Raw genomic sequence first — 26955 nt, forward strand, 5'->3', positions numbered from 1 at the left:
AAGACTTTATTATAAAGCATTTAAAAGACACTATTAAATAACCAAACTCCAGGACACACTAGAAGGAAGGGATGATGATAATCGTGATAATCGTTAATAATACAGATGATGATAACGACATTAAATGTATTACTAATATGTGTATTAATATAGATAGTATAATTTCATGCGGTGTAACATTATGTGGGCCTGGGAAAATACAACATTTTCACGGCATTGTGTGACATTTCGTGGAAACCCATCCCGCTGACGGCTATAATTTATCGCCCTGTAAACACGTGGGAATACAATCACAGTACCATAAAACAAGCAAGCGGCTCAGACACAAGCGAGATCTCGCGATGGGATGGGTTCCCCTCCATTATTGTCTATTATGAGAGTTTTCCTAATCTCGCGACGTTTCTGAAGTTTCCCACGCCTGTTGTTGTGGCGTCTGCCCTTTTCTTTTCACTCTCTCTTCTTTCTCTCTCCTCCCTCCCTCTCTTCCTCACCCGCCCCCTTTCTCTCTCTCCCTCTGGCTCCTTCCTCTCCACTCCTCGGCTGTTGTCTCGGCGGCCCGTCAGGCGAGAGCGGGGATCTCGCGAGTGTTGGAGTTTGGGTGAGAGTTTGTGGAAGATGGCGCCTGTTGTGACAGGGTAAGTCTGAGATTCAGAGCTGATGGTGGTACAAGAGTTAAAGTGGAATTAACTAATTGGAGTTAAATTAGGTGTTTTTGCCGGAGCCCAGCCCGACGAGCAGCCCCTCTGCTCTCCAGCCTGTTTTTGTTTATAATGGGTCTTGGTCTTTCCCTCTTCTTTCAAAATGTATTGTGTGTATTCTCCCACTACTCCACACTCCTTTCTACTGACTGTTGCTGCACCGCCGTGTTGTGGGGCTTTGTACTGATCGAGCCCTGTGCTTCTAACTGGAGTTCAGGCTGCACTGAGGATCTTTTTCTTCTTTGGAAAACCCGGTAGCTCCACGAGTACAATCAATGGATCGAAAAGCAGAAAATATTTTCAGCGTTTTCCCCTCCCCATTGCTAGGCAGTCAGCGAGTTGTAACTTAAATCCACGATGCATTTTTCCCTGAATTCTGCTGCATTGTTTTGTGAAGCTTGCAATATCTGAGCCCATTTTCAACTCTCGTTTGTGTTTTTTTTAAACTTCGGCTGTTTTTTTGTTTGCGTGTTGCGGCCGTTCCTCACCGTCTTTGACAATAATCCCGCAAATCGTGTTTCGGGATCGCAGTTTTTGAACTGCGAGTGCTCGAGTGTTCATTTTAAGTGTTGTTTATGAGGGCAGCACCTTGCCTTGTTTCCAATCACATCTTTCCTGCTGCGCGATGCAGCTGAACCAACGCAAATGCGGAGTGCAACTCAGGACATACGAGGCAGAAGATGAGCACGAAAGAATGTGGTAGTTGCATTAAAACATTTCAATTTAATGTTTTAATGGAGCTATGGTTTGCTCAACGCTTTCTTTTAAATACGTTTCTTCACAATTTGCTTTGTTCCGGCGTCCCCGGTGGTGCCAGTTACAGCATATTGCTGATTGCATCTTTGTGGTTCACTTTATTGACAATGTTCTGAAGTTAGTGAACGTGGTTTATTGAACCATCAGTTACGGCGATCAACGATTTAGGATTTATGAAATGCAGACGGACCGATTTATTCTAATCCAGGGTACCATTTAATTTATAATGACTGAGTACTTTATATATTTTAAAGAAGCAGAACGTATACTTCTGCACATATGCAGAAACCAAACTAATCTCTGGTTTTAGAAGTCTGAGAGCGTTATTTCCGTTTTCTCAAAAATATGATCCATATAAATCTCCATGACACGAGCTCTCTTACTTTGCGCTTAAGACAAAAATGTTTGATATCAATATTTTAGTCTGGGAAACAAGTCATTACCTTGGGAGGGTGTGATCGTATTGCTGCTGGCTGTGTACAAGTGGGCAAGCTGTCTGGCCACCTGTCCAGACAGTATTTGGTGGTTTTAGAGAAAACTTGCCATAAGGGGCCCGATTCGCATCCTGACGGTTCTTCCCGAGATCAGTGTCAACAGTATTATCTTACCGATTCACATCTGTACTGTTAGAGCACTTCTACCGTAGTATTGTTGGCATAACAAGCTATTATTGATGCGCAAGCATTGTTTAGGCGGTAATACATATCATAGTGTACGTTTAATACGGTTTGATTTTTTATTTACATAGTCTGGTATCAAAGCCATATCGGTTTACTTTTCATTAGTGTATATTTTAGAATTGAGGTTTTCATTTTAAATCAATAACGTTTATATTTACAAAAGACTACCCAACTTTTGTAATAATATTATATGGATTGGCTGCAGTTGGAGTTGGGAATACGATTCAGTTTACAAATCCCTTTTAGATATGCCCATATTCTGAGGCCTTTACGGCTGCGTGGCATCTGGGCACAAGTGATGAGAACCAATGGCACTGTTGTCATGTTTGACTGGATATTGGGCAGGTGAAACAAAGGAGACATCACAGTTCTGAAAGTTGTGGTCTTTTGAGGATAAATGCAACCATTTCTCATGTCCAGGTTAGAATGTGTTTTTATGGTATCTGCATCAAGCAAGTTGTGCAAAGTGGTAGCAGATTGAGGAAATGTCTCACAGCATAACTTCATGCATTTGCTCAGTTTTAAAAATCATTTGATTTGGCTTATTTTTTTTAAGTTTGATATGTCCAATTCTTTTCTTTTTTTTCTGAATTCTTTTCTGAAAGTGTAGATTAAACAACTGGTTTTATGAAAGGTACGTTTTCACAGTGCTGTAGAATATATTGCAGCTCAGTGAGAATATGAGTAAAGTTTTTAAACTGATGTGTAACTACTTATGCAAACAACAGCTCAAGTAATAGCAGTATTTATTGTGTGTGATGCACCTACTGTAGTTTCATTGAGTCACTGGAGGGTAACAGGATGTTATTTGCTCGGACAAGACTGTCTTTGCTTAAAACCTTTGCAAAGATAGAGTTGATGTCATTTTCATTATTCATAGTAATTGAACAATACGAAGTATTAAACGTTTTACAGATTGAAGGGTTGCCTCAGCTTTAGTATTTTGATTAATCTAGTTAATGGTACAATGATAAAGAAGTAAAAGCACAAAACATTAAAAGTGTTGAAACATGAATAATAGGTTTATGTTTTTATCAAAACTGGTGAAAAGTGTTACCGGTGGAAATTTAGAAAAATCGTTTAGTTGCATTTTTCAAGTGTCTCCTTAAAAAATCCTAAACAGGAAACAGCTGTGACATACGTTTGTACTGTGTACAGTTGTTTCTGGAGGCTCGAAATTGGTGTGGCTTTAACATTGCTAGATTTTAATTTTCTCCCCCATTGTGGAATCACAGATTCTCTAAATGTTAAGTTTTCTTGTAAATTATTTCCCTCCTGCTATCCTAATAAGTTGTTTTGATTAAGAAAATAAAACGGGATCCAGATTGGATGAGATGTATGACATTTTCAAATTGTGACCACTGCCAGAAAGACAAAACGGTATTCATCTGGTAAAGTGTTAATGGGAAAAGTAGGGGGCATTTATTTTTAAAGGAACAAGTTAAAGGTTTATTCCATGCTGAAAAGAGATGTAAAGGAAACAACGTTTCGGCTGTGGAGCTTTCTTCGGGTGTAGAAGGCTCCACAGCCGAAATGTTCTTTCCTTTACTCCTCTTTTCAGCATGATATAAATGTTTACTTGTTTCTTTGCAGCCTACGCATGCTGACGCAGCTACCTGCTTGATTTATTTTGAAGGTGTGCTTAGCAGTTTTTGTTGTTTTTTATATTTTCTCTGTACAGTGTTTTCTGTGGCGTGTTCTTTTTATCGGCAGCAAGTAGCACAGTGTTTTTACCGGAGGAATCCTCCAGCTCATATAGAAACCGTCCCTTTTCTGATGCCTTAACAACTTAAATAAACAGTGATACACAATTCAGGTCACTTGTTGTTTCATTCTAACTTAAAAATAGTTTCTTTATTCATTGTATTGTGTATGCTGCAAGACATTACAAGGAGAACATCTTGTATTATTTTGCATTTTGTTAGTAGTTGCCTATTTTTGTAACCATGTTGGATGTGGAGGAAATATCCTTATGCTTATTTTTTAAAGATATATCTTAGTGAGGCCACCAGGATTATGATTTATGTCAATGTAATGCAAATTCTAAATTGATAAAAAGAGCCAAACAATAAGATTGTCATGAAGAATGCAAAGCTGTTTTGAGAAGAAATGTTGAGAATGTTTTGCATATATGTAATTTAATAATTAACAATGTATGTGTTGCATCTAAAATCATAGGTGCACAATGAATCAGACTTCTTTTCTCTGGCTTCTGTCATGTCCTTAAAAGGACCATTTAAAAAATTAAGACGACCACAAGGCTCTCAGTATCCCCCGAAGTCTTTCAATTCCATTATTATTCTGCACTCAGGAGTGAGAACCAGACTGAAACCCTGACTTTTCAGAACTTCTCTGTGATCAAAACGTTCTGCTACCTATGGAAAGTTTTCCTGTACAATTGTTGAAACCTCAGCAGTTGTATGAATATATAATTCAGTGCTTTTGCAATACAACCTACCCTTGCCTAAAGGTATTTTTTAAGTTGGTGATTCACAGACATAATATCAGAGTATCTCTGTATGCAGTATCTGTGTGTCTGAGCAAGCTCCATTCTTAAACTCTCTAACCTGTCACCGTCAGGGCAGGCCCCTGTTGTCTCCTTATTCAGATCTAAACTAAAGACAAATTTGTTACCATTGACTCTCCATTAACTGGTCATTTAATGGTAGTACATCTCCTGGCATGAAAGGGACGTTGAATGTTGCTGTGTTTTCAAAATCAGCAGCTTTTTGTAATTTGCTGAAACTCCTTAAATGCCATTGGGTTAGCACTGAGGATGGAGCATATGACATATATATCTATTTTGGTTTTTAGCATCTAATTTCTCTAAGTATGACTCATGTCCAAAAGGGAAGGAAATTGAATTGAATTGTTTTTGCCAGTTCAGGTAAATGTAAATGTTCTGTTTTCTTTAAATTAATTTAATTTAATTTTATTTTATTTTCTTGTAAACAGTTAGTTTCCCTCATCTGGATGATAAACTGATTAATCTTCATGTTTACTAAGTAACAGTTTAAGTGGCTTTCAATTAGTATTTAGTGTTTTATAAATATTGGCCTGAAGAGTGCTTTATATGTAATACTGGTCATCACATTTTCAAACTAATTGATTAAATAATTCCCTGGTAAAGCGATAATACACAGCTTATTTGTTAGTTTGACAGTCTAATAATTTAATTAATAATTAATGGTAATATACCTTATTTTTTGCTTTCTGAGTTTTATATGGAGGGGCTAGATTCCTAGGGTTGGTGAGAAGTACAGAAAAAACAAAGCCAAAGGTCACATTTGTAGGTATTATTTTCCCCATGTTATTGTTACTGCAAATTATCTTTTATCGAAGGACTTTTTGCATGTGCATTGGCGCTTTGACATGACTAGCAGCTTCTAGATATATAACTGGTTTCTGAGTACAGTGCAGAATAAACCACATTTCACTTACTAAGAATTTTAAGGTTAGTAGTATAGGGGCTGGGGTCGACGTAATGGGTAGCATGCTGCCTTGCAGCACTTGGGCCCCGGGTTCAGTTCCAAACCTGGGTTGCTGTCTGCATAGAGTTTTTATGTTTTCCCTGTGTTTGGATGGGTTTCCTCTGGGTGCTCCTGTTTCATTCCACAGTCCATAGACATACTGGTAGGTTAACTGGCAGATGCTAGTTTGAGAAAATTGGCCCTGGCATGTGGGTGCGTCTGTATCTGTGTGTACTCTGTGATGGACTGGCGTCCCATTCAGGATGTATTTTTCCTTTGTGCCTGTTGCAAATGCAGGTTGCTTGGGAGGCAACCATAATACCAAAAGCAGCATTGGAAGATCTTAAACACAAACAGGTTCCTTCAGAGTACATTGTTGAAAGCTACCATTTGATAGTGCCAGTGTGACTGTAGTATGCATGGTTGGGTTTCAAGGAAGAATACTTTTTTAAGTGTGAACAGCAAAAACAGGTGACTTGATATTCCCAGCTACATCAGAAACATTACATTTGCTTATAAACAGCTTAAAAAAGTTTAATTTGTATATAACTGAAGCTAAATTCAGTTCTAAACACCTGCCTGCGCAGGAGTGCTAAAAATATGTTTTATGTGCACTGCCAACTTATCTTGGTACAGTAAACCCGGTAGTCCTTTCTAAGAGCTGTTATTTTTAGTGCCGGAGAAGACAAACCAAAGAACTTTGCAGTCTGGATTAGATCTGTCATTTTCATCTATAATCAAATCAAGTCATCCTTCAGGTTGATCGCCTGTTGGATGTGTTGAAAACACAGCAGAGAAGAAAAAATGCTGAAGCTGTCTTCACCCAGCTCCAGCAGCAGTGATGAAGATGTACAACTGGAGCATAAGCCAAAAACACAAAAGAAGAAAGATGTATAAAAAGCTGAAGGGTGTATTAGTGACTGAGAGTGAATTGTTCCGAGTTCCTTTTAGGATATCAGTGTTTGAGTGAAGTATGAGGTCTGCCCAAGTTGTAATATATGAATCATTAAAAACAGTGGCTAAGTTTGTATTTATGTTTCTGTCTGTGTGCATTGTGTTTCCGTATGTACTGCACTTCTTAAATCTTCAAAATGTACAATGAAAATTTAAAAAGCCATTCACTGATTGACTGTCAGTGTTATTATAATCATTATTCTTAACATTTCTTTATACTTGTTAATACTGTTATAGACTCTAGAAAAAGTCTCTTGTCGTATGCAAGTTCTTATCTTTTTCCATCCAAAAGTGATAACGTCTGCTATTAGATTGTATCTTGTGATCCCACTTCTGAGAATAATTTATGTGCTCTCAGGTTAAGTGCATTTCTCTTTAGATAAATTTTTGCAAACCCTTGGCCCTTAGTGCTAACTTTGGCACTATTGATCATGCTTTCACAATATGGATTAGGGAGGGGTGTTTGGTTTTATGGGGAGTACTGACTGATAGAAAATAATCTGTGGGTTTGGTCCAACAATAGAGTGATCATTATGTCTGTCAGAAAAAGTTTGTAATGTCATTCAGGACACTTTGTCCTTTTTGTTCAGTTCTTCTGTTACCATTTGGTCAGTTTCTTCATTGGCACCAGCTTTCATTTTTGTGCTGATGACACCCACATTTGCACAAAACCTCTCATTAGACAAGCTCTTGATGCCTTGCCACACTGCTTTGATGATGTTAAAAATTGATGCAACAAAACCTTTGCATCTGAACTCTGACAAGACCAAAGATAGATTGATTGCCGGTCTGTATCAGCTCTGAAAATGTCAACTGTAGTTTGGCTATTGATGGTCCTGGAATCAGGCCATGAACTTATGTAAGGAATTTTGGAGTCAATTCTGACTTGAGCTGTGTGTATTCAAATACATCTCTCCCTTATGCAAGAAAAAAAGATATGTGGGTGCTTGCTGGTTAATGAAAACCTGTTCTTTCATTTCAAAGTTTAGCTGTTCAGATTTAACCAAAACTAAAATACAAGAGCATATTACCTGTTTTACACTGGACCGCTGTGGATTTCAGATTCTGATTTAAAATGCTTATGGTGATCTTTGAAGGCTTGAATGAAATCTCCTATATATCTACCCTTTATTTTTGCTGAGGTTGCTGTGCCCTTGTTTCAAGCTGGTGGGATGATGCCCAAGCCCATATCAGATCTTGGCCAGCACTGTTTAATTTGCTGCTTTAATTTGTGTGTTCCAGTGTCTTGTTTTGTTGTACACTGCCTTGAGAAAATGTTGCATGAAACGTACTTGATAAAATAGAAGTTTTTCCTGTAGTTGCAGAGAACTGGTCCCGTTTGAAATAACTTAAGCTGCTTTTGAACGGAAACGTTTGGCTTACTAATTAATAGGTATGTTTCAGCACATTTAGCACTTTTTTAAATAACGGTCATTTAGACTTGAAATTTGCTCTTCTGAATTTAATGGATACCAACAGAAAAATAAATGTATGCATGAGACTGTAGATTGTTATTGTAGTAAATGAAATCGAATCATTGGTTAATGTATTTTTTTTTGCAAATCAAATCAGATGAAATTGAAATTTTCACAGTGATTCCAAAATTGATGTATTAATATTGAATGACAATAATTTACCGACCTAGTATCAAAAGGGAACGTGCATGCTTTTTTTGTTGTCTAATAATCCATTCATCCATTTTCTAACCAATTAAGGTTTGTAGGGGAGTTGTAGTCTATCTCGGCAAGCATCGGGTGCAAGGCAGGGTACATCCTGGACTGGATGCAAGGCCATTGCAGGGCACACACAGACACACACATTCACACCAGGGCACCAGCAAACCAGGACCCCCATGATCAGAGGAGAACATACAAACTCCACACGGATAGCATCTCAGGTCTGAAATTGAACCCAGGACCCCAGTGCTGCAAGGTAGCAGTGTTAACCACTGTGGCATTGTGCTGCTTTTGTCCAGTAACTACTTCTTAAAATCGGAAGATGGACCAGAATCATTGAGCAAAGTCCTCCTGCATCGCTTCACAACCTGTGAGTGTTCTTCAGGACCAGCAGATGGACCTCGATAAAGCTGGTACAAACCAAAAGTCAAGTTGATAGCTGAAGTGCTTTCAAATCCTTTATGGTGTCAGCAGGGCAGAGTATGCTGTGTGTTGTAATCTTGGGGCATTGTGTGGTTTTGGGCAACATTTTATACACAACCACACAACATGCCAAAGTGTTTGCAGTGATCTTTAACCAGGTGATAAATTGAAAGTCTTTGTGACATTTAAAGGTATCTTAATGAAATTAATAATTAATTTCCTCAACAGGTGTGGTAGAGCAGCATGTCTGCAGTTTTTGTTGTGCCGTTTGTCTGTTGCTCATTTTTTTCACTTTCCAATTTACTCTTTTGAATTACTCATTTTCCTTTTCTTGTGACTCAAAACTACAAGATTATTTACATTCCTGAAAATCTTTAGCTAACAAGGTGAACAGTAAAATTAGGGAAACCTTCTTAACCTTTGTTTTTTTTTTCCCATTTAGTTTTACATGCGGTGAAATCATAAAATTGTGAACATTTAAGACCGTAATTAAATTACAGTTTGGCATCTTGTGCTGACTGCGTGTATGGCAGTTAAATATTTTTTTGATCGCTCAGACTGGTTTTGCATAAACAGTATTAAATGCACAGATCAAAAAGTTTGTTTTAAAATTTATTACATTTAGTGCTGTCATGCTCATTATTCCATAAGAGGAAGTTTGTATTATGTTTCATGCAGGTAGCATAAACCATGTGGTATGATGTTTGATTGAATTAAGTTACATTGCATCAGATACACTATTAACTGCATTTTAAAAACAGATTTTTTCCATTTCATTCTTCCAGTGTTATATTTAGTATGGTATCCATAAAAATACAAAGATCTGGTTCAGATTAACAACATATGCTCTTTTTTACCATTACCCCTAATGATTGTATTTCTAGGTATGCCATACTGTCTTGATTGATACCAGTCTTTATCTTAATTTATAATGTTATATAGTGTGTAAATGCTGATGCCAAACCAAATAGTTTCTAATAAATTGTATATTATTTGTTGTTTCATTTTTAATACTACAGAGAAATTAACAATAAATATTTAAGGAAAATATTTGTATCTTATAAAAATCCAAATATAAAATGTCTGTCTGTGATTCTAAAGTAATCCACAATTGAATAAATTATCCATGAAAGGAATGTTAGTGGTCATCTCCATTTCAGCTGTCACTTGTCAACATGTAATCACTTATGAGAATAGACTGTAATGTGATTTCCAGCTTTATTAAATAACCACAGTTTGACAAACCCGATGAACATCCTTTCAGGATTGGAGAGGTTTGATTTTAGCAGAGCCAAACAAACAGAAATAATATCATAACCAGAATAAAAATAAGTAGTAGAACTTGGGGTAACAAAAGTAGCATTTTTGCTATTATTGTAGCCTTAAGCCTTTAATGCAGATTCTTCAGTTCAGGGAGTTATTGTTTTTGGAGACAACCAGATAGCTTTAAATGCTATAAAACAATTAGCTAAAGACTACAGTATATCTTTCTTTTCATACATAACAGGCTTACTCTAAACATATTCATTAAAATACTTATTCATTAAAATACTGATTTCTGTTCCCTTCTATTTTGTATCAATATCTGTCTCTTTGTATCATCTCACCTCCACTGGTCTTGGCAGTGGTTACTTCTCATTTAGTAACACAACGGTTTTATTTTTACTTAGTTTAAGGTTGAATTGTCAAATTAATATTTTAGAGTGTATTTTGACTAATACAAGATATTAACAAATGTTTAACACAACAAAACAATGTAAAGAAAATGAATTTTCATAGCTTCAGCTGACTTTAACCTGAGGCACTATGGTACCTAGTTCTGCCACCATAGTTTTGTTATTCTGTAGTGTTGCACTGGACAGTCATACCAGGGGCAAAATGGAGCATTACTTTAGAATTGGAAAGAATATTACATTTAGCCATCGTGATAAATGTATCAGAATTCGTATCCAGGGGTGATGTTGATTATGTTTAGGCATATGTTCTATATTTTCTTCTACCAACATCTCTACTGATGCAATCGTATGAGGAAGAAATATTACCAACAGTCTTGTATTTTGTATCTGTTCCTCCCCCTAGATTTTGAACCCCTCCATTTACTCTGAGTGTGTGTTTCTGGAGTCTCTCCTGAATGCAAAAATGTAACTGAAGCCCTTAAAAAGTCATGTTGCAGCTCCCTCAGACAACCACAGAGATAGCAGCAGCTTGTCAGGATTCAATATCCCATGACACAATTTCAGTGCGAACCACAGCAGAGTTCATTACTGCCATGATGCAACAGTATCCCTATTCCCTGCATGGAGAGTTTCAGAATTTCCAGAATCTAAACAACCTAGTTTGCTTTGAACATTTTCCATTAATGTGTTTATTGTGCTCATTTTTGTGTGTGACCTTAGCTGTCGCACTGTCAAGTGTCTTATCAGCATCAAGTTTGGCCAAAACAGAAGTATGAGGAAGTGTGTCTGATGCTTTTCTTTTTTACTTTTTTTTGTCCTGTTGGTAAATCCCAGAATTAATTCTGTTCAAATTAGATGTTCTATGTTGTACAACATGTAAATGTTATATCACCAGTGAGATTCGAATGAAAAATGAAAGAAATGTTTAAAGACTCTTAAAGCTTTGTCTTCTGGTTTTACGTGGCTAGAAAATGGGGCCTATATTATTTAATTGTGAAGAAAGGATTCATTTGATCACCAGGATACATATTTTCTCAAATCTTATTATATATCTTTTCAGTGACAAAAACGGTGTACATTTTAGAGTGGTTAATTCTTAGCATTACATTTTCTTGTGTTGAAGTTCATTTGTTTAATGGAAAACAGGCATAGATGTGTCATTTTTCTTTATTTCTTCTTTTTGAATTCTAAAATCTGTTTGTCATCCTTTAAAATAGCCATGTTATAACTAATAATCATTTTTAATCTGCTATTTCAGGGAGATAAGTCAGTTTTTCTGTACTCTCCTGTTTGTGATGTCTTGTCAGTTTTGAGTAAAACTAAAAGGACTTTTGCTTAATAGTGCTTGTGCAGCCAAGAGCCCACTATGCCTCATAAACACAGCCATTGCCAGTTGAAATCCACATTCATATCAGCATCCACTTGCTGTGAGCAATTCCCGTAAAACTTTATCCCCCCTCATGGAATAACAAAAATCTGTTAAAAATGTATGTATTCATCAGATGCGTCAAACAAAAACAGATTAATTCTTTATGTGTTGAAGATGTTATTCATGCTCCGCTACACGTCTGGTTGGCTGATCTCCATGACCTCCTACAAATGCTGGTGGTTTGGTACAACAGCTTACTACAGTGTGCTTTCACTGTATTAAAATGTTGCTGTTGCTTTTAGTTCTAAGTACTTTTGTACTAAACAGGTTAGAATTTGATTAAAAGTCAGTTTTGATTCTATATATATTAATTACTTGTTCATCTTGGACAGTACCCCAAGTGGTCATAATAAAGCTCAAACCTTTTTAATCAAATGCCCAAAATACTATTCACATTTTAGTTTGATCCCTCATGTGACATTGTTGGACCTTAAGGTTAAGGATAAACATTTAATACTTCTTAACTGGACTTACTTGAAGTTCTATTATATTAAATGTAGCAGTGACTGTTTTAAGTGATATCATGTCATTGTCATTTCCTCTGATCTGTGTCGAGTTTTGTTTGCCTGAAATGAAAAGTAATGCACAGTGGTTTTGCAAGAGATAATATGCACTTTGAGGAAGAAGTTAGGTTTACATTAAGATCTGCAGTTTCATTTTAGTGGTAGTCTGTTCATATACCTCCTTTAACCGATGCGCCTTACATTTTTTGTATCACTTCACAGATTTATCTTATTTGACTTTTCATTGCTTAGACATGTCTTTTAAGGTAGTAATGATGCTGACATTTAAGATTGTGAATAACTTATGGATATCTTAACATAGTGACAAGCCTGGGCTTCATTATCATCTAGTAGATCAGGGATGTTTTCACTGTGAATTCAAGGTGATTGCCATTAAGCCATTAACCAAGGAAAGTTTTATTTTCTTGGCCACTAGCCTTTTTGACAAACACATACTTTAGCAGAAGACCATTGCTTAATATAATATTATTAAGATTATAAAGTAATCTTAAGCATTTTAATTAGAAAATATATATTTTGTATGAGTTCTCGGTTAAAGTAGAAATAGAAAACCTTACATTTAAAAAAAATAAAATATTATTTTAAAATGGAATCTTTTTCTTAACATATTTCAGAAACTAATAAGATTCTAATTCATTTCAACTGATTAAGTCTCTGAGAAAACTTTTGTTTTCTTCTTGATAATCTTTTATCATGTTACTGTTTAGACCAAAATTGAAAGTTGGAAGTTGCTGGCTTGGATCAGGAAATATGAAGTTGTGACATTTTGTGACTAATTCTTTTTAAGGTTGCTTTAAATCATCGTTTATAAAAGGGAAGTTTGTGGAATCTGGTTATGGAAAGTACAGAAGAGAATAAATTGTATGTGTTGTGTTAAAGTCTCATTGAGCAAATGTCCTGTGGGAGAAGCTTGATTATGTTTCTTTAGGCAGATATCATACTGCCATTCCAAATTCAACTGTAAGATCCACATAAAAAGGGTTACTTACAGCTTTCTTTCTGGACTATTTATTTGTTCCTTATTTTCTGACATTAAGTTATTAAACCATGTCAGTTTGGAACAGGTGTTTGAGAAAAATAATCTAATAATCTAATTTTGCCAATCTTACAACTTCCTTTTTAGACAAACATTTGTTTAAAACAATTTTGTTTGCTTGTGAGGATTAAGTCACTGAAAAGTGTTTTAATCATGAAATGTCTATCAATACCATTCAAGAAATATCCGTAATAAATAATTAAATGATTAGTACAGCCAAATACATTTTCATTGAAAAGAGTGATGTTTAAAATTGCAAATGAGTGATAAAGAATACAGAACTAGTCAGTCATCTCTAAGCTTTTTCTGTAAATCCCCTCCTGGAGTCAGAAGAAAGACTTGCTGAAGCCAGTCTCATTTTCAGTTGATTTATTCAAATTTTTTTAATTTTTATTTTACGTGGTACTAAAGGAGATAGTTAAAAGATAATGGTTTCTATGGGGATAAACGTTGAGAATAGATAATCACACTTAATATAGTTTTCAGTAGGATGACATTCTTTGTACAAGAGGCTACAATTTTAGCTTCCAAAACATGAAAATCATGGTTTGAATTGCAGTGGGTTGTGGAAATTGCAAATGTTCCAAGTTTTTCTCAAGATTTGCCACACAGTACTCTCAAGAAATGATTCTAAGAAAGAAATGCTTAAATAGTAGCAGTCTTGGCTTATCCTGGTGATGTAATAACAGTAATATGAGTGGTGGAGATGAAACATTAAAAACATTTTATATACCAAATAAACTGGTGATTACATTTGTTTTGACTAGGCTATTCCAAAAAATGAAAATAATTTATTTGCAGCTGTGTCAGGTTTTCGGAGTGTACTAAACAGTATGGAATTTTTACCATTTGCTCAAGCATGAGATGGACACTTCTTAATGAGCCATGACTTCTGCAGCTTTGATTCAGTGTTGTATCAAGATCAGATAGTTTATTGCAGCTACAGCTGAGGCAAATCTTGCAAGGTGTATCATCACTGTGTCGCATGCAATCATTCCAGCGAGTGGAAAAAGCGGTTAAGAAATGTTGATGCGTGCTACCAGTTGTTCCTCTTTTTGGAAATGTTTGGATATTTATGACTGAATGTGTAGCAGTCTATAAACTAGAAGAGAAAATCGTGTGAAATTACCAAGGACATTTGCAATATTTTCATATGTCCTCTACGGAGCAGAAAAAAGTGACAAGTTAACATTTGGAAACTGTAATAAAATATAAAGGAATATTTTATAAAAAAAAACTTAAGAAATATAAAGGATTGACGGCATGTTTGGCTCGAGGGATTGCTGAAAGTGCATTCTTACATTTATAACCATTTTTCTGGCATGTGAAAATAGAATTATTGCTACTTTTTCTATATACTTCTATATACTGGAGGCCCTGTGTAAGCAGCATTTGTGATAGGTGACAGAAATGTAAGGGAGGGAGGATCCAATGATCTTGCATTTTGTTATTTCTTTTTTATATGATGTATGATGTATAATGATGTATCTTACAGTTACTTGTAATTTCTTCTGCAGCTTTGTGGTTGGATAATATGTGGTTGTAATATATTTAGTAACATGAACATCAGATGGAATAAATCAAGCAAAAATTACTTATCATGATTATAATCCATAATATTTGTTAAAAGCTGCTTATTCTTCAAAAGTTAGACTGGGTGCCCCTATATATGTGGGATTTCCCCAATTACCAGGGTGTGGTGCCACAATCCAAACTGCATAGAAAAATTATGTTCAAGTTTTCATAATATGTGCCTTAGCAGCATGTAATATACTAATAACAATAGTGGATGCACAGCATTCCAAATAGAGAGAAAAGATGGAAGAGGAGGAGTAGTATCACAAATACTAATCGATACAGATAGATAACCTAGAGGAATCAAGGCTCTCCACATTTATCCAAGTTAAACTTATAAAAAGCATTTAAAGGGCATTGTGAAAGAGAATGCTACAGATCACTACATATATACATGAACAAGAGCTGCTCTGACTGCTGTACAGGCCGAACAAATAGATTTGGTGGGCCAGAGCAAGCCCACAGGCTGTTTATTGGACTACATATCCCAAGACAGCTGGCTATTAAGTTACCTGTGTCATATAGAGAACAGAGTAGCGTTTAGTATTTAAACAGTTGCAAATTAGTGAAATGCTAAACCATTTGGATATAGGCCATCTTGCCATTTCTTTGATGAAAATGCAAAAAAATTCTACATTAGTGTAACCTGAGGTTATTTAAGTGATGATTAATATTTTGGTCAACATATTTGATAAATTACATTAAGTTTCACAATAAATCCACGTTTCATTATAAAAAAAATGTTTTAGGACGTAATATTTAATGAATAATGCTGAATTGGGTAATGACTGTTAGGTTATGCTAAATATTTATATGGATTATTTTGATATTTCTCCAAGTTTTTATTTGTTTGAAAGCTTTACCTAGCCTGATGGCTGGATGATGTTTTCACAAATTCAGCACTTATTTCTTTAGCAGACACCATTATCCTGAAGCAATTTACAGTATCTGTAAAATTTATATTATGGTAAGTATACGTAATCCAAGTATCCAAGTACAGCAAGTACATCCATCCCATTTTTAGTGTCTGCCTCATCCTAAGAGGAATAATGAGAGCAAACTCCAGATCTGTTTATCTGAGAGCTGGTCACTATGATTAATTAGTCATAAAACTCTACGCACTGCTCAAATTGTGATAAAACTCAACTGTGAACTGTTTCAGCTTGATGGGATGAAAATACATCTATAAATTTAGTACAATTATATCTTACGTATAGGAGGCAAACTGCAAACATGATGTTTGTCAACCATTTGATTGTAGTGTTATTTCCTTATTCAACGTCGGCAACTCAAGAACACCAAGATTGAAGAGTAACATTCACAACCTAACCTCATTTGGGCTATGTCATAAATATTATTGAATAAAATAGTTTTGAGCAGTTTTCCACCTGCACTCCTCAAGAATTGAGGACAACATTTTTTTTACTACAGGTATGAAGTAATGCAGAAAAGGAGAATCACTTTCATTATGAATTCCAGTGTAGTATTGTTTATTGACTAAATATTGTTTAGTCATTCAACTTTTCTCTATTACATCAATCTCATCTTTAGAAAATATATGATAAACAGAATGTGAATAGGCATTTTGTAATGACCTGCCAGGTTGTTTTACATGCAGAGAGTGTGAAAATTTATCTTCCAATAACATTTTTTAAACATGAACAATGCTTCAGACCAGATCGTTACCAATGTTTTATCGGAAGCCTTGCTAAATTAAGTTATTTGGGATTTTGAAAACAGTGATTTAACACCATACATTATATAGCAGGTAGAACGTGCTGCCATACTGCTGTTTGTGAAACCTGTAAGTCTATATACAGGTTTCACATAACCTAAGGTTATCAGATGAATATCAAGAGATAGTCCAAAATGGTTTGGCTTCAGCACATAACCAAGATGCCAGCAGGGTTGTAACACAGGGTATATCCTGACCTTTGTTTTTTTGCAAACGCATTTTCCAATAAAGCTGTGAAACTGCCCTAACTGCTTTCCTCAACAGTTTTGCTCTGTGTTGTTCATATTTATCATATTTATTTTGTTCAGTTGAACTTTTTGTGCACACTTTGGAAATCTGATTAAACATGCAGAAAAGAATTTATTCTTAATGCTGTAGCAAAAAATGCAACAATGTTGAGTGACAGTAAAGTAAATGCGTAGTCTCTTATTTTTGCAATAAACTGACATTACGGTTGATTTAAAGTATTTACCTAATAACCAAAGACAGTAATGAAGATGCACTAAAACAGTGGATTAGGCACGAGAAAGTCTCGCCATATAATGCGGCAACTTATAAAGGGGATTTTTTTTTCCCACCAAAACAATGTAAATTTGTTGGGTTTGGAACCATAAGAGTAGAAACTTGAGTGTCTGTTTCACTTGTAACTAAATACAGTATAGAGGGTTCGATTGTTAAGTCCAGTTTGCATTCCTAAGTAATGCAACCCTGGAACACAATTATAGCGAAATGACTTGGGGAATTAATATCCTTTGGGAATAATGTAATTAGCTTCAGATAACATTGCCAACATACAGTTCAGACATGGGTATAGACAGTTAATGTACATATGTCCCATAAACAATAACAGATAGCATCACCAACTCCTTTTGAATTGTGGACATTATTATTACATTATTAGTGTTTTTAAGGATCATGAATTTGTTAGCCATTGATACATTCCTTGATGGTGCAAATTCTAATGTTGGTTGTAACGATTCATAATATGCACCAGCATTGTCTACAGGAATAAGAATTTGTAATGTTAGGTTTTGCTGTTCACAATATTTTTTAAAATGTAGTGAATAAAATAATTCGTAAACCATCTGCAGTGCTGGCATTTGGTGCTTTGAAAAATGAAGTGAGGGGAAGGGAATTTTTACATCAAGATTCTTGATTCATCAGCGACGCAAGTGCAAAATGTAGTGTAGCAGAGTGATTAGAACCGGGACTGCCTGTAATTGGCCTTTTGAAATGTAATCATTGGTAGAATACAAGTCTAGTAGGTGGGCAATAGAGGCAGACAATAGGGGATTCATATTTTTTTTTTAACATAGAAAATGCCAATTACACATCCCATGATATAAAATGTTCTCCAGCTGTGTTGAGAGCATAATTGTCACTGAGGTTTTACAGGTGAGGTTTCTAAATGATGTTATCTTTCCAGTCATACTCAAGAAAATTAGGCAAATAATTCATAGATCTCTAGGGTATTTCAAATCTCACTTAGAATGGGCACAGTATCTACAAATTGAAGAATTGCAAATGTAACCACAATTCATAAAAAGGGGACAGAACTGAACCAGAAAACTACAGAACAGTCATCCTTTATTGGTAAAGTTATGCTAATAATAAAGTTCCTAAATTAGAAGAATACTTGGACAGATGGCATTTTAATGGTCCTTTTTTACATACTAGAGTTCATCAAACAATAAAAAGGTAATTCAATACTGTTTTTTTGCTCAAATTCTACAAAAAGGTGGTTCCTGCAATTAAAATCCAGAGGAATCTGAGGTAATGCATGCATTTAGATTGAGAATTGATGAATAGGAAACAGTGCATCATCTTAATTAGACAACATCTGATTAGGCAGATGTAAACAGTGGTGTGCAACAGGGGTTTGTTTTAGGCCCATTGCCTGATCTTTGTATGTGGCTTCAGTTCTTATTTAGATAGTAATCCGGATAAATTTGTAGTTGACACAAATATAGGGGTAATGGCAAACAGTATCAAGTCAAGGGAAATAAAATGAGACTTATACACATTGCATGGATGATTTGAGAGGGAGGCAGCTACGTGTACATGCAAAGTATTGGTAACAGCTGGGTTAGAACATTCAATTATAAATTGGTTATACCTAATGCAAATCATGTGCAATTGTGTGCTTCAAATGAATGCTGACAGATTTTAGTTTCTCCACTTGATAAGAGATCAATACAAGGAAATAAAAGAAGAGTACTTAGTTATCTGAGTTGCAGCATACGTGTCATGGAATGATTACGAGTTCAGTATTCTCATGTGTTTAAATATAGATTTTGACAAAGTGGGCAGATAAAACACCTAGGAATATCTCTACAAACTGAATAATCCATTAACACTGTAGGATTTCAGTATGTACCAGTACTGATATATTGGAAAGCTGCAATAATTAGGCATTTTATAAGCCAAATTTACACCACCAGCTATTTGTGGTTTTTATTTTGACCGTTAGTGTTGAAATTATTAGTGTTGCTGTTTTATTTGATCCTCTCACTGTATGACACAAGACAAGAAGTAGACACAAGTATTTATTTCCTTACAAGTACTAGCATGTGGGATACACCTTCAGAATTCTGTCTCAAAAATCAGTTTGAAAATATTGCAAATATCATTATCAGGGAACATCAGTAGCAGTGAACCAACACAAATAAAATCATAGTTGTGTAGCTGCGTCAGCATGTGTAGGCTGCAAAGGAACAAGTAATAGGTTTATTACATGCTGAAAAAATGAAGAAAGAAAACACTGCCTTGTCTTTCTCACACCTGAAGAAGACTCCACGGCCGAAACGTTGTGTTTTCTTTCTTCTTTTTTTCAGCATGGAATAAACCTATTATAGGTATATGTAGGGAATTGTGTTTTTTGAAAGACATGCTTGCACTCAAACTACTTTGAGTGGGTTCTGTGAGTTGCTGTTAATTTATTAATACTGCTTATGAATAATATGCTCATTGGTGATTAATTATATTTGTGAAAAAACAGGACATTACATAGTACTTGTTTCACTTTACTAAACAAAAATTAAACTTTGAAATGCCATCCATAATAGTTTGGATTTGTTTTGAATATTTAGCATAATAAGTGAGCTCTTGTATACAGTACAGGCTTCAGAAAATGACACTTTATGTTTATTCTTTTAAGTAAACTAAGTAAACAATTTTTGTTGTTGCTAATGCAAAATAGATCTCTGTGTACAAAGCCATGTAAATGTCATTTTAATTTTTAAAACTATTTTAAATATTACCAATAGTGGTACTGGCCAGTATAAATAGACCAACCAGCATATTGGATTCACTTCAGAAGAACTTTAATGGAATGCTTGTAGGAGCACAGCAAGTGCTCATGTTTCCTGACCTCTTAAGTGACAGAAAAAATAAAAGTGAGAAATTGCTTTCTTATGAGGAAATACTCCATATTTTGTGATAAAGCAAATAGGCTAAGAGTGCGCTGACTAACAAGAATTATTGTTACTCATTTTTTCCTGTTTTGGTCACAAGCTCCCAAGTGCATTTAAGCTTGGCCTCAGCGGGCCCCACAACACTAGTGGCATCACATTCACCGGCCTTGTACACTTTTCTCTTCTGAATCAAGTTTTAAATCTCAGTTAGTAGCTCTGGGACATCACTGAGTGTCAGGTTTGTTTTTTGAATAAGCATATATCCAACCTATCTTAATTTTAAATTACGTTTTATATTTAGGTGCAGTATATGTGTGTGTCCTTTGTTTAAGTGTATAGTGCCTTGAGAAGCATCAGTGCATACAGTAATAAACTCAGGAGATATTGCAACTGTAAAAGACAATATTAATATAGGTATCATTTGCAAATTCTGTGCAGCCTTTAAGAAAACGTCAATGCTTCTTTCCTCACGTAATATTCCCTTTTTAAATTCTTCACAGTTATCACCTAAAACATACACATCTTTTTTTATAAAAATAAATTGGAGTTTTGACTTGTTTGTGCACTTTCCAATTTATAATTACTTATTCTTCAACAGTATGGCTCACCAATATGATGCACGCCCCAGTATTAGCAGGATACAGTTAGAGCACATGTCTGTAATGTGCAAGGCTTTTGGCACTTGGTTATTTTATCCACTTTTATTTACAGGAAATGATGTGCCGATGAGAGTGCTCACTCATGCACCCTGCAAGTCTAAGTGGTCATTTGTGCAGCAAGCCAGCTCAAACTCACCCAGGTGTGGGGCTGTTCTGCCAGTTGTACACTGCGTCTGGTGAATCCTGCTAGTCTGAGTTTGAATGGGTGATAGCTGACCTGTACAGTTCAGTTTGCTCTGCACAAGCTTAAGGTGTATTTAATCAGAATTTGAAATTCAGTAAAATTCATATTGTAGGACTGACTAATGTAGGAACTAAGGAGTTAGGATTGGGTGGCGAACAGGGTGGCAGAGAAGATGATCATTTTCAGTAAAGTTAGCAAAGGATATCTTCATCCTGAATCTAGCTTAATATGTTAGTGTTAGAAGGGATGTATTTCGGTTTTAAGGATTGAATTGTGATGCAGTTGGTCTTGCTTTGATCTTTCCAACACTTGGTCTCTGCCACAAAGGAAACTGCAGCAGATTGAAAGAGATACCTGTGAAGTTGGATACTTTTCGCCCTTGTTATAATAGGACAGAGTAGCAAGAAAATGGACTCTGCAGAATTTATGAGTAGTAGAATTGGGTGCATGCAAGAGTGCAAGCTGATGGAGAATGGGTTAATGTCATATAGAATTTAAAGAGGAATTGTCAAGTTGAAAGGAAATTTCACTTGTCCCACTTAAGTAGAAAAAATGGTACAAAACTTCAAACTGATTTTTGTTTCTACAAATATACATCATGTTTCTTCTTAGAACCGTTTGTGATAAAAGCAGGAAAAAATAAGTAACTGATTCTTGTAATTCAGTGTACCCTTAGCATATATGCTTTATTGTAAACTGTGCTTGAATAATACAGAAACATTAAACATTTTCAAGTAAATGAAAAGAGGTAGTTTGTATTACGTTACAGTTTCTCAATAAATAGTCATGGGTCAGCATGATAAAGGAGCTTCACTCTACCCCTCAAATTAAATAATAATAATAATAATAATAAAAAAAAAAACTTAAATCATACTTTGACAGCATACATGCCTAATTGCAAATGAGAATGTTAAAATGGAGACCTAAAACTAAAATGAAATAAATGTCCTTTTTAAATGCATTCCACATTTTATACTTTTTAGGCATGGTTTGAATTTTTATTATGTTTTAATGGCTGTTACCTTTCTAATATGTAAGGTACAAGTGCAGGAATTTACTTATTTTGATCAAGCTCAAAATAACATTTTTTTTAGTCTTAATTAAGACTCAATCTTTGCACCTGCCCTGTGATGCTGCAGGCAAAATGCGGACAAAAGGTTCTTCAAGATCCTTTCCTTTAGTCATTACAGCTGGTTGAGCAATTCCTCGTCTCTTTGACAAGTGGGCATAGTGGTTCTGTAACCGTTACCAACCACAGGCTGTCATCTGTTATGATATTGGATGTTTCCAGCAAAGGTTATAGAATATGTGGTGCTTGTGTTTTCTATTGTGCCTGTTTTCATAACTGAAAATACCTATTAATTGGTTAATATAATGTATAATACCTGTGGAAGAACCAGTCTAATGTGGTTCCTTTTAATGTATTTAAGGACAGAATCATATTTTTTCTGTGATATTTGCAAAAGGTAAATAATCCAAAATTCACAAGTATTGAACAAAGTTAGAAAATCACTGAAAGTGTTGACTTTAATCATGCAAAAGAGGATATTTGACATCTTCAACCCTTCTAGAACATCTGAGAAAACATCTTTCATTAGTGCAGAAATATAGTGTAGGAGTCAAGGTAATGCTCTCTGCACTAAACAAGACTGACGAAACCTGTTTCTTTTATCTGCTGAAATAAAATGTTAGCACTTTCATGATACTGGTTAGCAAGATGAGCAGCTCAAATCCTTTGTGTATATAATGACAATTGTACTACATGTAACCCTTTTAAGAATATATTTAGTATTTCTTATATTGATACTTGGTGATATGCAGTATGTCAGAGTTAAAAGAACTGCTTGAATTTATTTTGGAAATGAAAGGAGAGTATTGTTCTTGAGTAGATGAGTAGTGATTCTTTGCTAAGACTGGGTGTTATTTTTTATTGTAAAAATGGCAACAGACGTTAACTAGTTGTCATAATAAATGGTCTTCTTTAGTAATATTTTCTGGTTATTATAACCTACAAGTGACAGCATCAAAGTGCAAAGAGTAGAACATTTCTTTGATTAACAGGGAGAAACTTCCAGCCACTCATTAGCCCAACCAAAGCAAGTAATCCTATAATTTTCGACTAACATGCTGTGCACAGCACCATTTTCTGGAAGTCCCCAACCAATCTTTTGCCCCTTGGCAATGTGAAAGGGAGCTTTTCTTACCCTTAATAAGGGTGCAAAGAAAATTATTCACCTTCTTGATATGCAAGAAGCAGGTAACTTTGCTTTCAAGTATTTTATTTATTTTCCTTCTAGATTTGCTTTTCAAACAATTATGAACTTGATAGCCCTTTGTTCACTGGCTGAAAAAAAATGTAATTGCCATTTTTCATCAGAGAAATCCACAATAGGTTGATTAAAGTTATGGAAAAAGTTATGAAAAAGAAATAAACAGATGTGAGTGAGTCAGTTGAAGAATTATGTCAGAAAAATATATATGCATAATCAAGGTTCTTTCCTTAAGCCTTCTTAAGTCTTTGTGATTTTGTACTTCACTAAAGATGTGTGTAATTTGAGCTACTGTATCTAGACTACTTTTTGACACTTTCTTTTCCTTATTTCCTCTTTTTCTTATTTCAAATTCTGCTTTAAGAATTAAGCGTCTCATGTTGACATGACTGTTTTACACATGCTGATGGTCTCCAATGGCCTGTGTCTCAGCGATGCCCTTTTCTACCCAGATATTTCAAACGTGTTTTTATTACTGTTGATGTTTGCTATTATGCTGGTCTTTCCTATATGTTTTTTTCACTGCTTTCCTGCTTTTTCCCCCATCTCATACAACTCACAACTTTCTTGATTCTTAAATCCTATTATGTGTTCAGCGGTAAATTAAATACTGACAGGTCCTAAACAACTGGCTGTAGAGTTTTTACATGCTACCCTTGCAGCTGTTTAGTATATAATATATTTATTTATACTTTGTTTCCAACCTTCCAAAATTTTAGTAGAAAAATGATTGTAATATTACATCAATATTTAGTTTTGTGTGTTTGTGGTTTGTGACTAACAAAAATGTTTTTCTGCTAAAGCTGATGTCCAACGGGATCATACTTTTTTTGTGTAATTTTGTGTGTAATTTTCTAGGCTTGTGTCCAACAGTAAATTGTTTCTCCAAAAGCTACATGTGGAACAGCAGTGGCTCTGCTTAGTGTTGGAAGTGGTCAGAAAGTACAATTTCTTTGGCTTTTCCTCTTTCATTAAAGAACAGAATGTCAAAAAGCCTGGCACCAAGAGCCTACAAAAGCCATGTGTGGCTGCTTGTCCCGAAACAACCCATCCTGTCAATGTGCCATACTAGGCAGTTGTTGTATTGTTTGGAAAGGAACCTTCTGAGAGGGATCTTATTTCTGGCACTTTTGGAATTCTTCTTATTAAACATTATACCTTCTTTTGAAATCATCTTTTAGATCTAAGAAGGTGAAATACCCCAAACAGCTCATTCTAATAGCAGTGATACTGCTACTTAATCCATTTGGTGTTTTCTTAGGAAAGTGTTTAGAAGTTGTGAAACGTCAAGATTTTTTAGCTTTGAACGGAATGATTTTTTTTAATACAGGAAAAGTATGACCCTTCTGTAAAATCCCATTGAATCATTTTAAACAAGATGGTTTAAATATCTTCCTTGATTCTCAGTCTTAATTTGACAACTGTGGTCAATGAAGTGTGGCTTATTTATGGGAATATCACCAGATTGGTAGAATATAATGTATTATGAAATGACAAAATTAGTGTAGATTAGCTTTGGTAGATAAGTTATTTTAGACTGACCAGCCATTTCCATTACATCAGTGGTGTTTCTCTTGGCTAGTTGTAAAAATGTTTCATTCACTGTGAACAAAAGGCATTTTGGTTTGTTGTGATTTCGCTAGATAATAAGGAAACTAAACAGGTTATGCTACCATTGAATGAATTATGTAACGCAAAAAGATCTTGATGTTGTATTAAAACTAATGTACTATAGAGCTACATTAAACTTTTTTCTGAGGTTTAATGTTAATAGTATGATATTTACACTTATGCACTTTTAAGATGCCCAATCTTTCCCCTACTGCAACATAAGAGTCTATCTGTTAAACGTCACTTTTGTTTTAGAGGTGGACAACTTGAAGAATCTCCATCTCAGGTTGAGAAAAAAAGAAAATTCTCTTTTAATATAATAAGAATAGAATTGTAGTCCAAAACATGTTGGCAAAACAAAAATTATTCACCACAATGAAATTGAGATATTTAAAGTTGAATGTTGGGGGTTGTGCATCAGGAAGTTCCATACTGATGCATGGATTTTACACTTTTTGCAATTTTTGGAAAAAAAAAATGGAATTGGAAATGGATTTACTTCAAGATTGAGGTTGTAGTGTTTTTAAAACAAAGACTGTGTTTGGGTGTCTGATTTGTCATGGAAAAACCACTTGTCTTTGAAAAACACTGACGCACTGATAGTTTTTATGATAGGGTTCTGTGGTATTGACAAAAGTTATTTGTGGTACTGAACCTGCTCTCATAGATAAACCATACTGTAAAGGCCCATGTATTGACTATCTTGTTTGGAAATGTGCAAACATTTTTGGATTGTATTCAAGAGCAAGCTCAATTGTAGCTTGGGGTTTATCTTAATATTTTCAAAGATCCTAAACATTTCAGTCAAGATGTTAAAGTAAAAAATGCTAAAAATGCTACATAAAAAAAAGATATTCTATATGGTGAAACCTGTCAGGATAGTGACTTAGAATAACGTAAAACCTTCAATGTTGTTAAATTAAATCTGCAAAATATATTTTTTTAAAAAATAGAAATTGTTCTCTTCATACAGGACTTTGTTTTTGTTTGTTGCATTGTAGATGTCCAATGCCAGCAACCACAGTTTGCATTCTCTTCCGCTACCCTTTTTTTCTGTGTTGTTAGAGTTATCAGGAAGTCTTTATGCTGGGTGTTTTTTTGCACATAAAGAACAAGTCCTCACCCCAGAGATCACAAGCTAACTCCTTACTAATGTTGTTTTTCCACTTCATGTGATCCGCCCATGTTTATATTTTACTACTGAAATTGACCGCAGTGCTTCTGCTACTATTCTATAACTATTGTATTTGTTACCAAGTAATTTTCTGCATTGAAACTGAATAATAATTTCTTGCTTATACAAGACAAAGGTCTGAAGACCATCTAGTGTCAAGTAATTTTTCTGTGTTTTGGGGACAAAAATGTCAGAATTTAACTGTACACTGTACTGTACACATGGACTCTAAAATCCTAAACATATTATAAAGGAGGTGGCAGTTATAGTGTACAGTATATCAGGGAAAGTTCAGTTGCACTTAAGCAAATACAGTTTTGATTCATATTGGCAATCCTACCATTCCTATGGAATCATACTGCATTGTTTTGGAAAAAGGAAGCACTATCAAGACTATTGTAAGTGAAGACCCAAGTTACACCTATCAGAAAAGTCATTGTAAATGGCAGGCATTTATAAATGTTTAAATATATACAAGGTGGATTTCATTGCAGTGAGTTTGGGCTTCATAATGTGGGTTTCTTGATTAAGGGTTAGAACCATATTTTATATCTTGTAAATGTGTTTGACTTGTCATTCCTGTTTATGTTTAAGAATTAGAGTGGAATCATGACAAAACAAATGTCACATTTTGCAGTGTTTGAAGCACAAATTTGAAGTTTTCTACTCCTGTTAGTAGAAAGAAATTCTGTGCCAGTGGCATGAATAATGAGAAATACAGAACAAGAGTTTTAACATACCAAAAAGCAACTGAACATCCGTGCATGCTCATTAATAACATAGCTTAATGCATCTTTTATAATGAGAGTTATATAGTGGCGTTTCTTTTTGTTTTGGAAATTAAGAGCTATGGCTAATGATAAAGATTTGTTTCCACTGTTACAGATACATTTTATATGTTCAGATGAATCTAAGAAGAAACACTCAAAATCATTTTTTCCCCAAAAAACATTATTGTTTTGCTGGGATTTCTAGGTAGAGAGCAGTAATCATTTTTAGTTTCTGTTAAGTT

The 26955-nt window shown here is 35.0% G+C and overlaps 1 protein-coding gene across 3 annotated transcripts in view; it reads left to right on the forward strand.

Annotated features, from left to right (window-relative positions):
* Positions 1-412: 412 nt before the first annotated feature.
* The window catches only part of rbpjb (recombination signal binding protein for immunoglobulin kappa J region b), an 81154-nt gene continuing 54611 nt past the window's right edge, over positions 413-26955 (forward strand). The window contains exon 1 of one of the 3 annotated variants that reach the window (XM_069190473.1): positions 413-635. In XM_069190473.1, the coding sequence (XP_069046574.1) occupies positions 616-635 (20 nt within the window). In that variant the 5' untranslated portion in view covers positions 413-615. The remainder of the gene's footprint in view (positions 636-26955) is intronic. The other 2 variants (XM_015344963.2, XM_006629652.3) reach the window with 2 other exon arrangements.

This window comes from Lepisosteus oculatus, chromosome 1 (genome assembly GCF_040954835.1).
Source record: "Lepisosteus oculatus isolate fLepOcu1 chromosome 1, fLepOcu1.hap2, whole genome shotgun sequence".
Classification (NCBI taxonomy): Eukaryota; Metazoa; Chordata; class Actinopteri; order Semionotiformes; family Lepisosteidae; genus Lepisosteus; species Lepisosteus oculatus.